General features: G+C 44.5%; 1 protein-coding gene across 1 annotated transcript; it reads right to left on the reverse strand.

Moving 5' to 3' along the window:
* Positions 1-2,579: 2,579 nt before the first annotated feature.
* Positions 2,580-9,541, reverse strand: LOC139063684 (zinc finger protein 862-like). Its single transcript, XM_070546304.1, has 10 exons — positions 9,373-9,541; positions 9,099-9,280; positions 8,843-9,003; positions 8,598-8,767; positions 8,070-8,308; positions 7,730-7,972; positions 7,407-7,613; positions 7,058-7,294; positions 6,808-6,960; positions 2,580-4,425 (listed from the first exon to the last, which is right to left on the reverse strand). The coding sequence occupies exons 1-10, from the start codon at positions 9,539-9,541 to the stop codon at positions 4,231-4,233; spliced, it is 1,956 nt and encodes a 651-aa protein (XP_070402405.1). The 3' UTR covers positions 2,580-4,230.
* Between the last annotated feature and the right edge of the window lie 9,852 nt (positions 9,542-19,393).

Here is a 19,393-nt window from a genome sequence, read left to right on the forward strand (position 1 = left end):
CCCCTAGCCGGCCGAGCTCGGGACCCAGCGACCCGGGACCCAGGGGCGACCACCCCCGCCGGGGACCCAGCAGAGCCCAGGGACCCAGACCCCACCAGGCAGCCACCGGGATCTATCAGGCAGACTCCAAAAATCTTAAACCCCGTGACCTGGTTACCACGAACACTCAGGCAGACCAAGGCACAACCCCTCACACCAGGTGTGGCAGGGGGAGGGGGGCGAATATCTATATCATCAAAAGAAGTTCCAGGAGAAGGGAGGAGTCAAAGGCCCCACCTGACATATACAGTCATACACAAACACAGTCACACACTCCCTCCCTCATGCTCACACATGCACATACAACCCAAGACTTACAAAAATGCACGCCGGACACCCACTCATGCTCCCCATACACACCCTATTCACTCTGGTCCCGATACTGCTGCACATGGGGTACAACCATCACCGGTTCCAAGAGTTCGACCCTTTCTGCTGGGGTGCTGATGAGCAGGCTCCCCTGCCCAACGCTGAGCACAGCAACCCACCACCCCAGACCCCAACCAGACGGCCAGATCTCCCTCCTAGCCTCCAGCCCCAGGAAGCCTAGCAACAACAGAGGTGGCTAAGACAGGGCATATCTCTGGGAGATACAGATGAACCAGGATCCAAGCAGGCATAGCTGGCACAAGCAATCCAGTCAAAGATAATGGAAAGCCTGATTCAGGCTAACAGCAACCAGATAAAGCCAAGCAGAGACCAGAACATTTTCAGGAAGGGCCAGGCAGGAACCAGCAGGATCCTGTCTGAAAATGGTGAAAGACTCTGACTAGGCCCGCCGAGGTCTGAGCTACAGATAAAGGAAAGTCAGAGCAGGATCCAGCTACCCTGGCCAGCCAGCCCCATGCTTCCTTATGGAAAGCACTGGATCTGCAAACTCTTCTATTCCAATAACCCCATCCCCTGAGAAGTCTAACCAAGCCAATCAGTGCTGAGCAGCGTACGTCTCACACTGCAACGCTCAGTTTCTAATAAACAACCAAGACTGAAGCGGAGGTTGCTGCGGCTCATTCCTCTGTTCTAAATGAAGTGCTAAAAGCTTTTCTTCTTGCGCCGTCGCCAGACGACATTTTTGACTATATCTTAAAACTACAGCTGGCTAGTCCCGCCCCCTCATGCGCCTCTCTGCCTGTGAGCAACCAGACGTTATCTGTGTAGAATTAAACACAGGACGAGTCTGGCAGGCCAGGCTCAGATGCAGAAATTTTGAAATTTATCCTAAACTGCACGGGCATATCATGCCAGGCACTGATGAGAAAACGTTACAAGGATCTCACAGCTGAATTTGAGAATGAGATGCTACACCTGAGAACAATATATGGTGCCACATTTCCACACATTCGGTCTCTTGAGCTGCTTAATGCCATCTACAGGATGCAATTACAGAGCATTTTTGGAGAAGTTTGTATTGGACTGAGGATATTTTGCACACTACCTGTGACTGTTGCTGGGGGTGAACGGGCTTTTAGCAAACTGAAACTGGTGAAAAATTATTTGAGATCAACAATGTCCCAGGATAGACTGAACAGCCTAGCTCTTCTTTCTATTGAAAGCCAATTAGCCAAAGGATTGGACTTTAAAGATCTCATAAGTGATTTTGCTAACATGAAGACCCGTCAGTGGGCATTTACTGGAAAATAAATTCCAGGATTTTTGTTTGAACACATTGTTGGCAAATAAAAATAATTATATGTGAAGTCTGGGCATTTCACTTTTATTATGCTGGCATTTGTATTTGCTCAATATAGAGGTTAAACTAAGATCATATTTATTATCTTGTCTTATAGCATGACAAAAAGTGTGTAAGAGAGATATTAAGTAATTGAGCATGGGGGCCCACCTAGAAGACTTGTACCTAGGGCCCAGAATTTGGTGCTACGCCCCTGACTGTACACAAGTCTGGGAGCAAAGAGGAAGCCAGCTCTCTGGCCCCTCGTCTGTTAGAAACCTCTAAAAGTTCTTAAGTTTCACCAAGTTCAAACAACTAAAACCCATTTAAAAGCCATGAAAACACATGGAGCAGGTGAGAGAACTGCCACAGATCCGGCCTCTCCCTCCCTTCTTCTTCTGTTATTAGGCAGTCTAGACGCCTATTCGGCGTCTTGCTGCCACAGCAACCAACATTTCACTCCAAAGGATGATCACACCCTCACATACACACCAACCCAACGTAAAAAGACCAGCAGCGCACCCACACACTGCCCATCCTCCACCCACCACAAGGTCTGTAGACTGAATACCCCCACCCCACAGAACCCAAAAACCCGAACAGGGCCCTCCTCTCACCTGAGTAATCGGGACATTCCAACAAAACATGTCTCACCGTTTCCAGCGCCCCACAGCGGCACAGACCGTTAGGGTGCTTCCCCACTAACAGGAGACCCCCCCCAAACACAACTATGGCCCAGTGTCAGCCTCGTCAAGACCACGGAGTCTCTCCTCCTGCTAGGAAGGGCATCCCCAGGAACCCCCACCCGACGCTGCAGACCATAAGAAGCCCTTCCAGTAACTCCAACGTCGCATGAGGACTGCTAGTTCACATGCCACCCGACCCACCGCCGACTCCCTTCCTCCTGGCAGCCCTCCCTTTTATGTAACTCAGGAGGTGATCAGTCCAAGTGCAGCTGTGCAGGTAGGAGGAGGAGGAAGGGCTCTGATTGTCATCTGCAGCTTCACATTTCTTTGACACACAGCAACAGCTGTAACAGTCGTCGTTTGTGGCAGTCCTAATTGAAAGACAACTTCTTTCCCTCAGCTGTGAGAGCACTCAACGGCCACTGAATGTCTTTTAGTGATTGTAGGAGTTTAATTCCCCAGTTTTTATCAGTTTTATTGTTTAGGTATGTTAAGCTATAACGTGCAAGTCTTATTTGTCCACATTTAGGGCTTTTAGTGTGTCTCTCGATTGTAGTTTTTTCAATGCCCTGATTTTTTATTGGTCTTTGTTTAACGTTTTGGTCTTAATAGCTGCTCTTTAGGGTGTTACACTTTATATAATGTAATATAGGGTTGCTCCTAATTTTGTTGCACTTGTTACAATGACAATAAAGCTATTCTATTTTAATCAATCTTATATAAGGCTCGAGTGGGAACTTACTGAGAAACTCTGACTGTAGTTCAGTTTCTGCTTTCACTTGTCTCTTTAAAACACACACACACACACACACACACACACACACACACACACACACACACACACTGCTGGAGTGGGTGGAGAAAACAGGTTATTTATTTATTTATTATTTCTTTAACCAGGAAGGTCCCATTGAGATCAAAAGCCTCATTTTTAAGGGAGTCCTGGCCAAGAGTCAGCAGAAGTTACAGCTACACATGTTTCACTTACAATGAGCCTTACTATGCATGTTTGTCAGGGCTCCAACAAAACATTATATGACTTATAGAGGCTCAAAGATCAGTTTTAGATTAGTGATTAACTGCATTCTAGGTCCCCTTTAACCTGCAACATTTGGACATTTCCACACTTGCTGGTCCACACAATGCTAAGCAGCCTAAACGTGTTTTGGGGGTATGGTGTGAATTAGTTTTAGTTAGGGGTAGTTTAGATCAGGATTAGGAATAGAACATTGGTTATGGGTTGGGTTAGGCATAGTGGAGTCACTAAAATACATGTAAGTCAATGGAGGTCCACATACAAATTCAAGTGTGTGTGTATATCAAACATCTACATGCCCACACTTAAATAGAGCTAGCTACGCCCCTGGGTTTGTGGTGTTACTATTTGCAGACGGTCCCTGGACAGAGCACGAACAGAGGACGTGTTTCTAATGGCGTTGTGACTTGTTCACTGCCTTGTCACGGTTATAAAGAGGCGTGCTGTGTTCACTAATGCCTTTCTCTTCAGAAGTTGTGCCGCAAAGGTTTAATCTGTCGATATCGTCTTAAGTTTACCGAAGTGCGGGGACACTTGTAACGAACAGGTGTTCAACAGGAAATGGTTTCTGTACCCGGCGGTGCCCCGCCTCCTCCCGGGCTCAGAAACACGAAGTGAGCGGCCGCAGCCGTGATCAGAGGAGGAACTGGTGACGGGCTGCAGGTGGTGGAGCTGGTGGTGCTGCTCCATTGTGTCTGTAGCCTCCAGGGGCTGATCTCTAAGACAGTCTGCATCGTTAGTTTGATGTTGAAGTTCCCAGAAGCCTCCGGGATGAGGTCCGCTCCGCTCTTCTACCTGTGCTACCTGCTGTGCGTGGCGCTGGGCCTCGCCTGCGTGCTGTGCGTCTTCCTGTGGAGCAGCCGGTGGCGCGGGGGGCTTGCCTGGAACCTCAAGGCGCAGCAGTTCAACTGGCACCCTGTCCTGATGGTGACCGGTCTGGTGGTGATGTACGGATACGGTGAGTGGTGCTTCACTGGTGTGTTCAGGTGGTGATGCTGTGAAGCAGAACAGTCGGTCAGAAGCAGGGACTTCACACTTCTGCTGTCTGGTGGTGGGGATGTGAGACCTGAGCAGAACTTCACCCAGGTAGCTACAGGCATGGCAGGTGGACTCTGGGTCATTTATGACTCTATCATGACTGTGAAGAGTCTTATTCTGGGCAGAAGAAGTATGACAAGATCTGTGTGTGTGTGTGTGTGTGTGTGTTTCCAGATTTGTGTGTGTAACTTCAGCTCCTACACATAAAAATCTTTGAATACACACACCCATCACCTTGTACACACGGACAAAACTACATCACACACAGATCAGTTTACAAGTACAAAATCCTTTTGAGACTCTTTTCTCACCGGACTGATTTGTGCTACATGGTGCGTTTGAATGCTGGGTGGAAGCTGGGAAGTTAGAATTTCCTTTTGAATTAGTCTAAAGTTGTGTTGACGGGACAAATACGTTCTTCTGTGGAAAAATATAGTATGTCTAAACTATCTATCTAGCACTGATGAGTGTATTATAAAAATGACACGTTTCACCTTCATGTTAATATTGTTTTATTAGACACACTTACACACACTCCACTTTGAACTCCACCTATCCAGCAACTGCTGCATTTAAATACCGTAAATCCTCTAATACAGGCCGGTATTCAATTAAAGGCCGGGTCTCCAATTTTGCCCAGTGTCGGAGTCAGCGGAGGTGAATAATGGCCGGTTTTTTATTGTGGCCGGGTGGAATGTGGTAACAAGCAAGTACGGGGGGCGGTTGTGTCATCGTCTCACTTTTGATTTGCCAGTGATAGACCGCGAGGGTAACTTTAACCGTGCGGAGACGAAGAGGAGGCGAACATTTGATATCAAGTTCAAAGAGAACGTGCTGATTATGCTGCAGAACACTCTGGGGAGCAGTAGCAGGGGTTGTATGAACTAGTCGACTTCACTATAGTGACTTTTTATGCCTGTCGTCGACTAGCCGCTGTCACGTGATAATGACCGGCAAGATGCAGCCCTCGGAAAAGACAGCAGCCTGTTGTCAGCAGGTGACGAGCTCCTGTGCTCGGGGGGCAACGCGCTGTGCCAGAGCGTCGGTACTGACACGCGATCGTTCATGTCGGTTCATTTCCTTTAATGTTTTCTGTCTTTTATTAGCGCCTGATGTGTTTCGCTGCTGTGGAGCGGGGCGCATCACCTTGTCCTCCGACGCACTGATCACTGATGCGGCCGCCAAGCAGGGAGCGCTCCGCTGTTTTTGCGGTCGGATCTGCGTCCTGAGCACGGCCACAGTAACAATCAGGTGTTGCCAAATTATTTAACACGCGATTGTTCATGTCAGTTCATTTCCTTTAATGTTTTCTGTCTTTAATTTGCGCCTGATGCGTTTTGCTGCTGTGGAGCGAAATTGTCAACTTGTCATCCGGTGACGCACCGATCACTGATGCGTTTCACTGCATGCTGTGGAGCGGGGCGCATCACCTTGTCCTCCGACGCACTGATCACTGATGCGGCCACCAAGCAGCGAGCACTCCGCTGTTTTTGCGGTCGGTAGATGTTTTAGAACTGCAGCTCAAAGGTAACTCATGAGGTGAATATATATGAACCCAGGTAGCAGTTTCTCTTTAGGATTGAGAGGAGATGCAGGAAGATAATAAACAAGCAGGACAGAAAAATAGTCAAATAAAAACAAGTTAGTTTTTGTACCTGCTGGTTGCAACAAACAGACACCATTGAAGGTAATCAGAAGTGAGGAACAGAAAATGAAATAATTATTTTAATGTTTAGAGCAGCAGGAACTCCGAGAGGCTGCAGGCGCATCAGTGAGTTTGCGGCCGCTGCGCAGGGGGAGGGGGGAGGGCTGAAGCAGAAACTACCGTTGTTAAAAGAAATTTGTTTATGGGCGCAATTTTAATTGTCAAAAACTCCAGCGAACCATTAGTTCATTTTTGCTCAAATAGAAATAGAGGCCTGCCTCCAATACTGGCCCTCCTTCCAATAAAGGCCTGCAGCTTGATAAGCTTGAGTCAAATACAGGCCCGGGCCTGTATTAGAGGATTTACGGTAACTAGTATTAAAGAATACACTATTGTTTGCACAATAATAATTTTTTTAAACTCTCACTGACACACTTTGCAGGGGGGATTTGGCATTTATTTTTTCTTGATGTCTTGCAAAACATCTCCAGGGCCCTGTGGTAGGGGAATTCCCCCAAAGGTTGCCCATTGATGCTGAGCTGCAGGCATGCAGCCAGATGATCCCCCTGCAGCCTGTTCCTCGAGTCAGTCTTCACCTTTAAGAGTACAAATCTTGCTTTTAATGTCTAACTCTGGGAATCTAACAACAGACAAAATTTTACTGAGGGGTGGAAGATCTCTTTAAACGTCTTACCCCATTCATTGTTGAGAAGTCCCTTTCACAGTTAACACTTGATATTGGTACTGTCATGGCAATGGCTGCAAGTTTGCTGACTATTGGGTAGAGGTTGGCCCATTCATGGTTTCGTGCTGAGAGTTTCTGCAGAATACCGAGTTGGTCCAAATCCTAAAACCAAACACAGAGTGACAAGTGGAGAAGTTACATTAAAATAGGCTTATCAGTCACATTTAACAGTAAAATTTACTTTTATCTTAGAATATACCTTGAAAGCCCCGGTCACCATATGTTTTTTAAATGACGGCCACTCTTGTAACAGTGTACTTTCTGGCTGCTGTGGCAGAAATTTCCTGGTGAGGGTAAGGACATTAGCTGTCGCGACAGCATCATCCGCTGTCAAGGTTTGAGGTCCCAGCACATGAAATGCTGACATTACATCGATGTTTGGAAATCGCCTGTCCAGGCTATCCAGAAGAGCATCCTCAATATAAGGCTCCATAACCTAGCAATAATTACGAAAATAAAATGATCACAAATAACTGAAAATGCACATGGTATGACCATGCCAATGTTTCTAACATTGAACGACACTACATTGATTTTTTTTAATCTACCTCTGATCTGAATCGGGGCCAAAGCATGTCTTGGGAGTACTCTCCCTGGCCTCTGCCTCTCCTCCCCCTCTGCTCCTCAGGGAGGATACCAAATGCCCCTAGTCTTGTGGGATCATCTAGGTCAGTTTGGAGCTGAGCCAAGAAGGAACCTGCCTTTGTGTTGCCTGCATCCTTGATGTCTTGCAAACATGCTATCGTCACAGGAACCTGTAATGAGCACATCAACTGCTTGAAATTAATCTTGAATTCTGAAAACGGTCATTAACCGGTTTGAATTTTTTCTTTTTTAACTTTAAGAGAAAGACGTGTTGTGATGGACTGACCTGGTCTTTAATGGCTAGGAAGTTCACATTTTCCTTTTGGAATATTTTTGAAAGTCGCGCTAGATGGAGAAGATATATTGCAGCCACGAACCTGTACGTGCAACAGTAACTGTACAGTCCTTTTGCAAGCGGACATTTGTTACTGTCCACTTCTTCTGCCAAGGCACCAAGCACTGCGCAAAGGTTGCGTTGTAGATTGCTCACTGCCAGATGCTGAGACAGCCACCGTGTGTCCTTCACTTCCTAAAAAATTTACAATCAATTTCCAAGGCAAGAAGTTACTAAGACAAGAACAAAAGTACACAACACTAGTCAATAAAAATTGTGTTCATAGTCTCACCCTTACAGTCAGGTTGTCAAGGCCCAAGACCTGTGAAGCAGCTCTAAGAACTGCAGTTCTGTTCGCGCTGTTGTGAAAATACAGGTGGAGACTTTGTAGGTGATCCCTGAATGTTCCCATGTATGGAACTTCAGATGAAGCGTCCTTACAAGCCAGGGCGAGGCGATGAGCAGCACAGGTAACCGACAGCAACCAGGGCAAGGAGTCCTGCATCTGCTGTGCTACACCATTCAGCCTCCCTGTTACAAAAAGGAAGCAAATACAGGCCACTCACTTCCTCCATGCTTGCTAGTGGTACTATTTCCTTTTTATCTTCTATCTGTGTTCGACATGCTTGTATAACGCCGGTTTAATTAACTAACATTTTTAGTGTACAGCGCCTTGTTTGGTTGTAATTCCTTGTGAATGCGCTTTATAAATAAAATTGGATTGGATTGGATAGTCGTCTGATCACACACCTGCTGATCAGTTTTGACAAAAACACTGACAGTAAAAAAACAACTCTGTGTAAAGAAGTTCATGCAGTACCAGTCGTTACTGCTGCGCCATCTGTTCCCAGTCCAAACAGCTTTTCTGTAGGGACCTTTTTTTTGACGAGCACTTCATTTAGAGCTGCCACAATGGTGTTTGCCTTCCCATCAAACAACGCCACTAAGTCAAGGAACTGACTATAAAGCTTGCCTTCTGCATCCATATATCTGGAAGACCAAGTAAAAACATTACTATTAGTATTACTGATTCAGCCTATAATTATTGTCCTCTCATCTTAATACCTGACATGCAGATCCAGGTGCCTTGTCACGAACACATCCGTGCTCTCATCAATGTCTAGCCCTAAGATGTCCTTAAGAATGGGCTCCTCCACCCCTGCAGCCCAAATCTCAAGCATCTCGTCAATAATTCGATGTGATCTATAGTTGGTTCTTTTCCCAATCTGTGAACAAATAAAATGAATCTGGATTTTACCTTATGTACTCAATCTGACTAGTAGTAATATTTGCAAATATTATAGCAAGAAAGTTTATTTACCTTAAGCTTTTTGAAGTAATCGCACCCAAGCAGCTCTGCCAATTCCAGAAGTGCTGGGTAGTTTGTGTGGTGTGCCTGTTTGTTTTTTGTTAAGTAATATAGGCATTTAAACCCCCCCCCCCCCATGATAGCCTCGTGTTCCATATAAATCACTGGATCGAAGGCATCCAGTACTGCTGAGCCTAGAAATGTGTAAATAAGTACAAAACTGTTTATGCTTAAATGATTTCAGAGTTTAAATGACAAATTTAGATGTGGGATTGCTGTAGCTTACCTTGTGCCAGTAAGGCATGCAAACCCACACTCTGTTTGTGGTGCTCTGTAGCCATGTGCCTGTCACGGTAATCCACACGGGAAATTTGACATCCAGCCTCAATGAATGGCCGCTTTGATGTTCCTCTCTTAGGTGCTTGTTTGTGTTGGCAGCACAAACGGCAGAACATCCCTTGGAGACAACATTTCAAGGTATCATTGACCAATGACTAAAGGTTCAATTCAGGTTTATTTTTAAATATTAAAATACAGATATGATCCGTCTCAATACTTTTTAACCATAACCCCCAGGAGCCAGCAGGGAACCAGAAAAATTACCAGAATTTACGTATTTAAATTTGATATTCATAAATGTCAATATATATTGCACATCTGTGTACACCTGAATTTCTTACAGAATTGACCAAATTCATTTACATAGTGTGAATAGAAATGATGTATAATTAACAGGATAAATCAGCTGCTCGCCATTAAACAAAAAAACAACTTGCCCAAATGAATACAGGGAAGCGCAGGGGCAGATTAAGAACTGAAGAACATCCGGGGCTTAACACACACGCACGCGAACGCACGTGCACACACACGTGACACACTAGTCAACATCATATTTGTCTTGTACCACATAATTTTTAATCTGAAGCTACATATTCAGCATATTCAGAGTATTGCTCCTGTTAGTGTTTAGTGTGAGATGATAGTAAATATTCCCTTTCTTTCTCCAACAACTTTACCTGATAGTAATCTAGCTTTAGGCAAACCAGCAGCACAACAAATATTTTCAAATAAAACTCACAAACCTGAGTCAGCACCAGTCTCATCAAAGCTGGGGTTCTGTCGCCGTACTTTTGGTCTAAAAAATGTCCTTATGTCCATCTTCACTCATGCGTTTCAGGCAGAGAGTGTAGAAGAAGCCGGCTGCTGAAGGGCTTCTTTTCTTCAGTGGTGGAGGCTCAGGCAGGCTGTATACAAACTACTGCCAGCTGCTCCCTCTCTGTTGGACTTTGGTACTGCATGTTACTTCCACGATTTAGATCCGGGGGGCTTTCCATGAACGATCCGGGGCTTCAGCCCAAGTAGCCGGGCCTAACGCCGCCCCTGGGGAAGCGGAAACAACACTCACCATTGGTGGAGTGAAAGCCAAGAATGGAATCTGCTGTTTTTGTTGACCCATGTAGGATCCCATCCTGAACACCTGTGCTTGTCTTGGGGGTTTTCTCCTGGGCCACTCGTTTTTCCCGGCCCTCTACTGGTGTCTTCACCACTGGTCTCTCCCACTCCATTAACGCCACTTGGTTCTGTAACTTTTTCACCACTCGGCATCCCTGTTCCTTCCCCTGTGTCTGCTACACCTAACTCTTCTCCTGCCTGTCAAGCATTACTTGCTTGATTTTTACCGTTGCAGAGCACAGAGTGAAGGTTCTGCTCAGACCATGCATGGGCCATAGTAGTGATGGGTAGATGAGGCCTCATGAAGCATTTCATCACATTGCCCAAACTGTGTTGATATTGTGCCAAAATTGTGCTGCTACCAGGTTGGTCTACCGACACCTGCTGGATCTTAAGTATAATTACAGGCAACCTATAGATTCAAATCATCTACCGATCAAATAGCACATATGTTATCTTGGTGAGTAAACAAATGTATTTCAAACTGGAAGTAAGGTTGAGGTTGTTCCCCTATAAGCTATTGTTGAATTTCTCTATGAAAGTAATAGTGTTCACACTCATGTTGTATTGCTTAATTTTTTGAACATGAGATCAGTTAGCCTACATTATTTGACAGCATACCCTGCATGATGTGTGGCACTGGTTCTATTACCTGACCAGAGCTGTCTTCGTCTGCCTTTCGTTTCTTTGAAACATACTTGAACAGGCTCCAGACCAAATTGAAACCCATGCCAGATTAATACATGTACAGTGGGTAGCTACATTACTTGTTTAAGCTAACATGACTTTCTGCCTCCTTTAAATTGGTCCAACATCATTACTGGTCTGGCCCTGTTAAACACGTTCTACGCCCCTGCTTAGCAGAATTAATGAAGTATTTTTAAGCCAGTATAAAAATGACTGAAACACAGATTTACATATTTGGCATTACTGACCAAAATCTTTGATTTAATTTAAGAACATCAAGATGCATTACAGTGAACATTATAATAAAGTATATTTTTCTAGTGCAGAGTGGAGACAACCCATAGAAGCACTGATTTGATCTCATTTCAGAGAAAAATAGAACAGGTCAGATGCACCTAATAAATAAAATTACTAACATAAACTCATGAATCTGTTTCTTTGCTTCACTGTTCTGGTGCTGAGAATATCACTAATGCGGATCAGATACACAGATGAATGCACCTCTTATTTATTATTTGGAGACTACATTTACTGCAGCTGGCAGAGGCAGAGATTTTTTCTATTGATACACGAATTTAGAGAATAATTTTAAATGTTAATAGGGGAAGACTGCAGGAGGGAGCGGTAAAATACAGGGGGTCCCCAGCAAAAACAAGAAACTTTACGAGTCTGATGAAACCCGCTGGTTTTCCATCAGGCAGTCACGGGGCAGCTCCAACGACCCAGTGGTTGTGCTGGGGTCAGTTATCGAGCCCAGTCCGGTACGAGCCGAGGCGACGTCGTGCTCTGCTTAAGAAGAGGTGTTATTTTCCCGCTTCAGAAGAAGCGTCCAACGTGTTTTTACGCTTTCTCCGAGACATGTCACGTTGCTAAGTTGTTAGCGCCGCGCGCTAACACGTCAATAGTGCAGCGTAGCCTGCTGGAGGTTTTAAGGGTTCAGATGAAACACCCGACCTCTCAGGCTGTTCACACATCGATCTTAAGTTGTCGCTGTTGCGCTCACGCCGTAATGCAGTATTAGATGTGGTTAAAGTCAGACATGACAAAATAAATAAATTTTACATGAATAAGTGATGCTTAGCCTTGCGGGGGGAGGAGAACCTGGCCTAATAAGCACTGGAGGAAACCCTGTCAAGATCGTCAACACCTATATTTATGTCGATGGTCAACACTCATCTATCTTAATGCTTTTGAAACATGTAAACCAAAAGGCATTATATCCACTGCTACCTTTCTAATTTTAAACTCAGTAACTTTTGCTGTAACTGCACCTTGCCCTGCCTGCTCCTCCTTGCTGCCCGCCGGCTGTGATCACAAGTAACAACATAGTAGTTCCCGCTGCTTCTTCTGGAAACAGCGCAAAAAAAAAAACTTGGGATCTTGTAGGCGCGGCGGTGGGATTTCAGCCGCCACGGTTACGCCTATGTAAGGGAAACCCTGATTTAGGCGTTACTTGCTCTTTAAAGAGGCTGTAAGCTAACCAAGCAAAATCACAATGCTAAGCAACATTTTTGCCCTTGATGTAATCTGAACAAATCCAAATGCAAGTCTGGCGATGCAACTAAGTCATTCTATTCATCTTACAGAGCACAAACACTATTCTCTACTCACAACAGCTTGTAACGGCTAACGTAGCTTAGCTCAAACAGACGTTAGCGCCTGCTAACACAGAAATGTAGACAGTGTATCAATCTGTCAGACCTATAAAACATCTGAAATGGTCTAAAGTAATAGCTGTCTCATTATAACCAGACTGCAAAGTGTGCAGGTTTAACTTCAGAGGAAAGCTCACCATAGGGAGCCTAAGTCTCCTCCCATTCCAGTCAGCTCATGAGTCCCCAGAAGTAGGGCTGCATGATTTTGACCAAAATAATAATCACAATTATTTTGGTCATTATTATGATCACGATTATTATCACGGTCATTCACCCTATCTGGTAAAATATGTCTTTTTATTGCACCAATTACAAATAATGATGCAACGTTTTCTATGAACAATGAGATTTTAGATGAGATTATAAATAATGAAAAAAAAATCAAAATAACTCGTATACTTTTATATTTCAAAGTGCTAACTGAATAACAAAGTGAAGAAGAAAATATCATTTCTATAGCGCTTCTCAAGATAAAAATCATGAGGCGCTTCACAAAAACGAAACAAAAAAGTTACAATATAAAAAAGCATTTAGAAAATTTTTAAAATAAATTTAAAATGAGCAAAAATAGGCAATTGGGATTTAAAAGAAAAAATGTTAGAAAGAGAGAGAGTGAACAGGAAAGAGGGAAACCAGTGGATCCTGAGGAAGGTGGAATAGGTGGGGAGAGCAGAATAAAGAGAGAGAGGTGAAGAAGGTCATACAAAAGCCAGCTTGAACAAGTGAGTCTTCAGCTGCTTTTTAAAGGAGACCACTGAGTCCACTGATCTCAGACTCAGGGGGAGAGAGGTCCAGAGTCTGGGGGCCACAGCAGTAGATGATCTGTCACCTTTGACCTTTAGCCTGGTGCTGCACAACCAGTAGGCTTTGATCCCTGGACCTCAGGGACCTGCTGGGGGTGTAGGGACTAAGAAGATCACCAATGTAAGATGGTGCTTGTCCATGTAAGGCCCTATAGACCAGAACCAGGATCTTGAAATGAACCCTGAAGTTGACTGGCAGCCAGTGAAGCTGGAGGAGAAGCGGGGTGATGTGGGTGTGTTTGGAGGACTTGGTCAGAAGCCGAGCACAGGCGTTCTGAACCACCTGTAGACGGTTCAGGGAGGTTCTGCTCAGACACGTGAAAAGAGAGTTACAGTAGTCTAAGCGTGAGGAGATGAAGGTGTGGAGAACTGTCTCAAGTTCAGAGCAGGACAGAATGGGACTCAGCTTAGCAATGTTCCTGAGATGGAAGAAGGAAGAGTCAACAAGAGAACTGACATGAGAATCCAGGGTGAGAGCTGGGTCAAAGGTCACGCCAAGATTCCTGACAGAGGGTTTGGTGTGGGAAGCAAGCTGACCAAGAGAGTCTCTGACTTTGGGAACCAGCTTGTCTGGGGCACAGATGAGGATCTCAGTCTTATCTTCATTCAGCTGTAGAAAGCTCCCACCATCCAGGTTTTGATAGAGTCTAAGCAGGTGTGTAACAGCTGCAGCTTAGACATCTCATGGGGCTTAAAGGAGATGTACAGTTGGATGTCATCTGCATAAAGATGGTAGAAGATTCCTTTGAAGGAGCTCAGGATGTGCTGAAGAGGAAGCAGACTGAGGAGGAAGAGCAGAGGCCCCAGCACAGAACCTTGTGGGACGCCATGGGTAAGAGATGTGGTGGAGGACCTAAACTTGGAGACGGCCACAGAAAAGGAGCGCTCAGAGAGATAAGAGGAGAACCACTCCAGAGCAGTTCCTGATAGGCCTACCCAGTCTCTGAGCCTCTCCAGTAGCAGGTGATGGTCAACAGTGTCAAAGGCTGCAGTCAGGTCCAGCAGGACCAGAACAGAACAGTCCCCTGCATCACTGTGGGTCAGAAGGTCATTAGAGACCCTAAGAAGAGCTGTTTCAGTAGAATGAGCTCTACGAAAACCTGACTGGAAGCTATCATAGATGTTCTGTTCATCAAGAGCAGCTGTGAGTTGTTTAGCCACAACCTTTTCCAAGATCTTGGAGATGAACGGAAGTTTAGAGATGGGTCTGAAGCTGCTATGGAGAGAGGGGTCGAGACTCGGTTTTTTAAGAAGCGGGTGGATTACAGCGTTCTTAAAGTAAGCAGGGACCTGACCAGAGACCAGAGAAGCATTAATTATAGAGAGCACGCTGGGACCGATGGACTGAAAAGCACTTTTAAACAAAGATGAGGGTAAGATGTGGAGGGAGCATGCAGAGGTCTTCATAGAGTTAACTAGTTTGGTTAACTCAGGCAAAGAAACAGGAGCAAAGCTATCTAGGATGATGGGCCTGGTTGGAGTCGGGAGAGGCGGCGATAAGACTGAAGGAGAGATGCTAGATCTAACCTTATTGACTTTGTCCACAAAGAAAGACAGAAAGTTCTCACAGTTCTTTAAGTGCAACTTAACAGAATCACAGCTTGTACAGAAAAGGCCTTCTGTGAACAGCAAAGGCTGAGGAAATTAGGCTTACAGGTTCTTGGCCAGAAAAACCAGCCTGTCAACATTATCTGGCTTGAGAATTGAGCGAAGGCAGGTCACTACTTTTCCCCCAGTGCTAAAGACTCTCCGATGGGGAACTTGTTGCAGGAATGCACAAGTAGTTTTGAGCCAGCTTTGAGAGACGTGGGTAGACTCTTTGATGTTCCTTCCACCAGTCCAGTGGGTCTCCTTCACTGTCCAGGTTGGCACACTGTAGGTAAGACTGGAGCTCAGAGGCAACAGCCTGTTGCTCCTGGTAAGGAGAAGGTCTCTGTGTTGTTTCCCCAGTGACCTTGAAGAAGCTCCCCGAGGTCTTCTTCTTCTTTTTTTTTTTAGATGTACTGGGTGCATCTTCAGCAGCTCCCCCACTTGTACCCGCTGGGCCTGTTTCCTTGAAAAGTACATTGTAGAAGAAGTAAAAACAAAGAATCTTTGTAATAAAACATATTTAAAAGTCCATATTCAGATCACAACATAGCTATGTCATCTCAGCATATTCAAATCCACGTAATATCTTTAATTTATTTTAAAATCTGTGTTTACAATTACTCCACACCATGCTTGCAGAGGTAGCCATCTCCGACAGGATTCTTTCCTGGATTGATGCAGTACTGTCCTCACGAACATATCTCAGCTTGACGCGTGGATCAAGTGCAGAGGCCAGGTCAAGCAGTTCTTGTCACTGGATCCTTGTATTTTTCCTCCAGGTAAGTGAGGATTTTGGTGTTGATGGTGTTGGTCAGGTCTGCAACATCTTCGCTTATGCTGAGAATAGAGGAGCTGAGCAGGTGAAGGACTGGTCTCACAAAAGAAATACTGGCATACTTCTCACTGGACAGCGCATCAGTAAACTCAATCAGAGGTTGGAGGGCTTTAGCAAAACTTATGTTATCTGTTCCCCTTAACCAAAATAAATACAATTAACAACAAGGTTATTATAGTTTAAAAAAATGTCTGACCTGGTTTACTGTTTTAACTTTGTCAAAAAATGGTCTGTTAGCATCTGAAATAGAAGGAATTTCTAAAAGTCTCATAAAATGTGGTTAGGTTTCAATCTGAGACACAATCCAGGCTTTATCTTAACTTCAATAATTTGCTGATCACTTCAATCACACAAATCTAGACACACACACACACACACACACACACACACACACACACACACACACACAAATCTAGATACTGTAGAGTTTAGGAAATTGAGTGCTTTAAGAGCTCAATATATATATTACCTCTACTTATCATCAAATAAGCTGTGATACTCTATCTAAATATAGAATATCAACCTGCTTGGTCTTTACTGTGTTAATCACAAGATTCTAGGATTCTTTGTTTATTAAGGGATTGTACACACTTCGTTTTGCTTCAGAAAGAGTCAGGTTTATAAAAGTAAGAATTTATTTTACCAACAATTAAAACATGACACGTTAACTAACATTTACTGTGATGGATGGAACTAGATGTGATGTATGAACCTATGTGTGAACGCGATGTTATCAGAACTTCCATATCTAGGAGAGCTGAGTTCTGGATGTAAAAGAATTTGGTTTGCGTTAAGCTATGAAGTTGATTATTATCAAAAGGCATCAGACGTTATCTATCATGTCTAGATACCCACTCGAAGACCCTCGTGATAGATCTGGAATGTCGAAGTCGTCGGACTTCCATACACCGAGGTCCGTAGAAGAAACTGCGGCACTACTAGACCGGTCTTAGAGTTGTCTCCAGGTCACAACAGATGGATGGAACCGCGCGTCTGGGACTCTTAAGGAGTCTAAACAACATCAGCTCGTTCTGCAGGAACTGTTGCGGTATCAGCTTCGCAGGCGCAAAAAGGTTTTAACGACCTGTCAAAAGCTTTGATGGTTAAAGATGGCTGGTCTGAATCTTTCTCTACAACTGCTGAGTCACCCGAGTCATCTGGTTTTAATGTTCTCATGTTATGATTCGTGTAGCCAACCAGAGGTTGACAAGTTTGAGGGATATTACCAAGAATCTCAGAAACACACCTTCTTTGATTCCAGACGCTCTGATCTGGGGAAAAGGGCTATTTATGGGTCATGAGTTTAACTTAACCTTACTTAGTTCTTGTGTGAGTGCAAATGGTGATGACCTTGTCATATGAACATGCTGAAACATATTTTAATCACTGCAATCATAACATAACATTCATTTCAAACTTCAGTCATTGTGCACAGATTAATGAAACATTTCATTATTATAATTATTATAAGTAGCAATAAACAAAAGTTTATTTAATGATGATCTAGCTTATAAGTTTTAGAAGTTCATATTTAATTTAGGAAATCATTCTATGATTTGGCAACTAATCCGAGCTGCGAGTGTTAGGCATGAAGAATCCTGTAGGACGATAAGGATGGACCTTTAGGAGAGAACACTATTGTTGTCAATTCGTTATCTGTGTTCAGAGCTGCAGAGCTTCAATTATACGGTTGATTAATCTGTGTTTGAATTAATGAAGTTGAAATGAATATTATTATGATGATCAGTAAGGTTTGGTTTAACAAGTGAATCGTTATCTACACTCAGACACAATGTTCTTTAGTGATAAATTAAAGTTAACATCACTGCACATAAATATTTTCTTTGCCACAAATCAGAGCATCCTGTATCTGAAAGAAGGCGTGATGTTCTGAGGTTTGTGAACACCCCCTAACATGGCACATCCCGATTGGCCAAGCAAATCATAATATTAAAACGGAATCACTGGGGAGTGATTCATCATTCATTCATTCCATCATTCCAGCATCCTGTTAGATGAGCTAACTCTGACTGGTCTTCGGAGGAAAACTCTCTAGCCACCGCATCTCCTGACAAGCTGCCAGGAGCCTACACGCTACAGCTGACACAGCAAAACGGTTCCTTCAGCTATTCAGAAACAGCTGCTCTAGACGCAAACTAGTTCCAACCTGTGTGCCTGGTGACATCTCTGGACTGGAGCATCGGTGCTGAGGTTAATCTACTGAACCTCGATGCCCAGAGGTCATCTGACCTCCCTGACCTCCAGATCCGTGAAGAGGGTCTCCACAGGTGGTGAGAGTGGGTAAACACACTTCCTCATCACTCATCCTAAACACAGGTACGCCCCAGGGTTGTGTGCTTAGCCCCCTCCTATATTCCCTGTTCACACACGACTGCGTTGCAAAACATGAGTCCAACATCGTCATCAAGTTTACGGATGATACGACCATCATAGGCCTCATCACAGGGAATGATGAGACGGCCTATAGAGAGGAGGTGACGGCATTGCACGAGTGGTGCCTGGATAATAACCTGTCTCTCAACATCAGCAAAACCAAAGAAATGATAGTGGACTACCGGAAACGACCAGTCAGGGAACACCAACCCATCCACATCAACGGTGTCATGGTCGAAAGGGTCAGCAGCTTCAAGTTCCTTGGAGTCAACATCACTGAGGACTTCTCCTGGACCCTCCACACAGACGCTGTTATCAAGAAAGCTCGCCAGCGGCTTTACTTCCTCAGGAGGCTAAGGAAGTTTGGCATGAACACGAGTATCATCTCAAAGTGCTACAGGTGTGCTATTGAGAGCTTGCTGTCGAGCTGCATCACAGTTTGGTATGGAAGCTGCTCTGCCAGCAGCCGTAAATCACTACAGAGGGTGGTGAAAGCAGCAGAGCACATCACTGGCACAAGGCTTCCTGCCATTCGGGACATTTATCTCCAGCGATGCCTCCGGAAAGCACACAGCATCATCAAGGACCACAGCCACCCAGCGCATCAGCTGTTCTCCTCGTTACCATCTGGCAGGCGTTACAGGAGTCTGCCTGCTCGGACTACGAGACTTAAAAGCAGTTTCTACCACCAAGCCATACGACACCTCAACCATTACACTTAAACACACACAACACAGGATACAGATGTTACCCTGCAGCGCCACAAGTAAAATTTAATCCGCACTGGTTACTTCATTTTAATATTACTACTCACTTTTTTTTAGATATATTTATATTTAGTCATCAATACTTACTTATCTATTTAGTAAGCTTTTACTTTTAGCATGACTC

The sequence above is a fragment of the Nothobranchius furzeri genome, chromosome 17 (genome assembly GCF_043380555.1).
Source record: "Nothobranchius furzeri strain GRZ-AD chromosome 17, NfurGRZ-RIMD1, whole genome shotgun sequence".
NCBI lineage: Eukaryota > Metazoa > Chordata > Actinopteri > Cyprinodontiformes > Nothobranchiidae > Nothobranchius > Nothobranchius furzeri.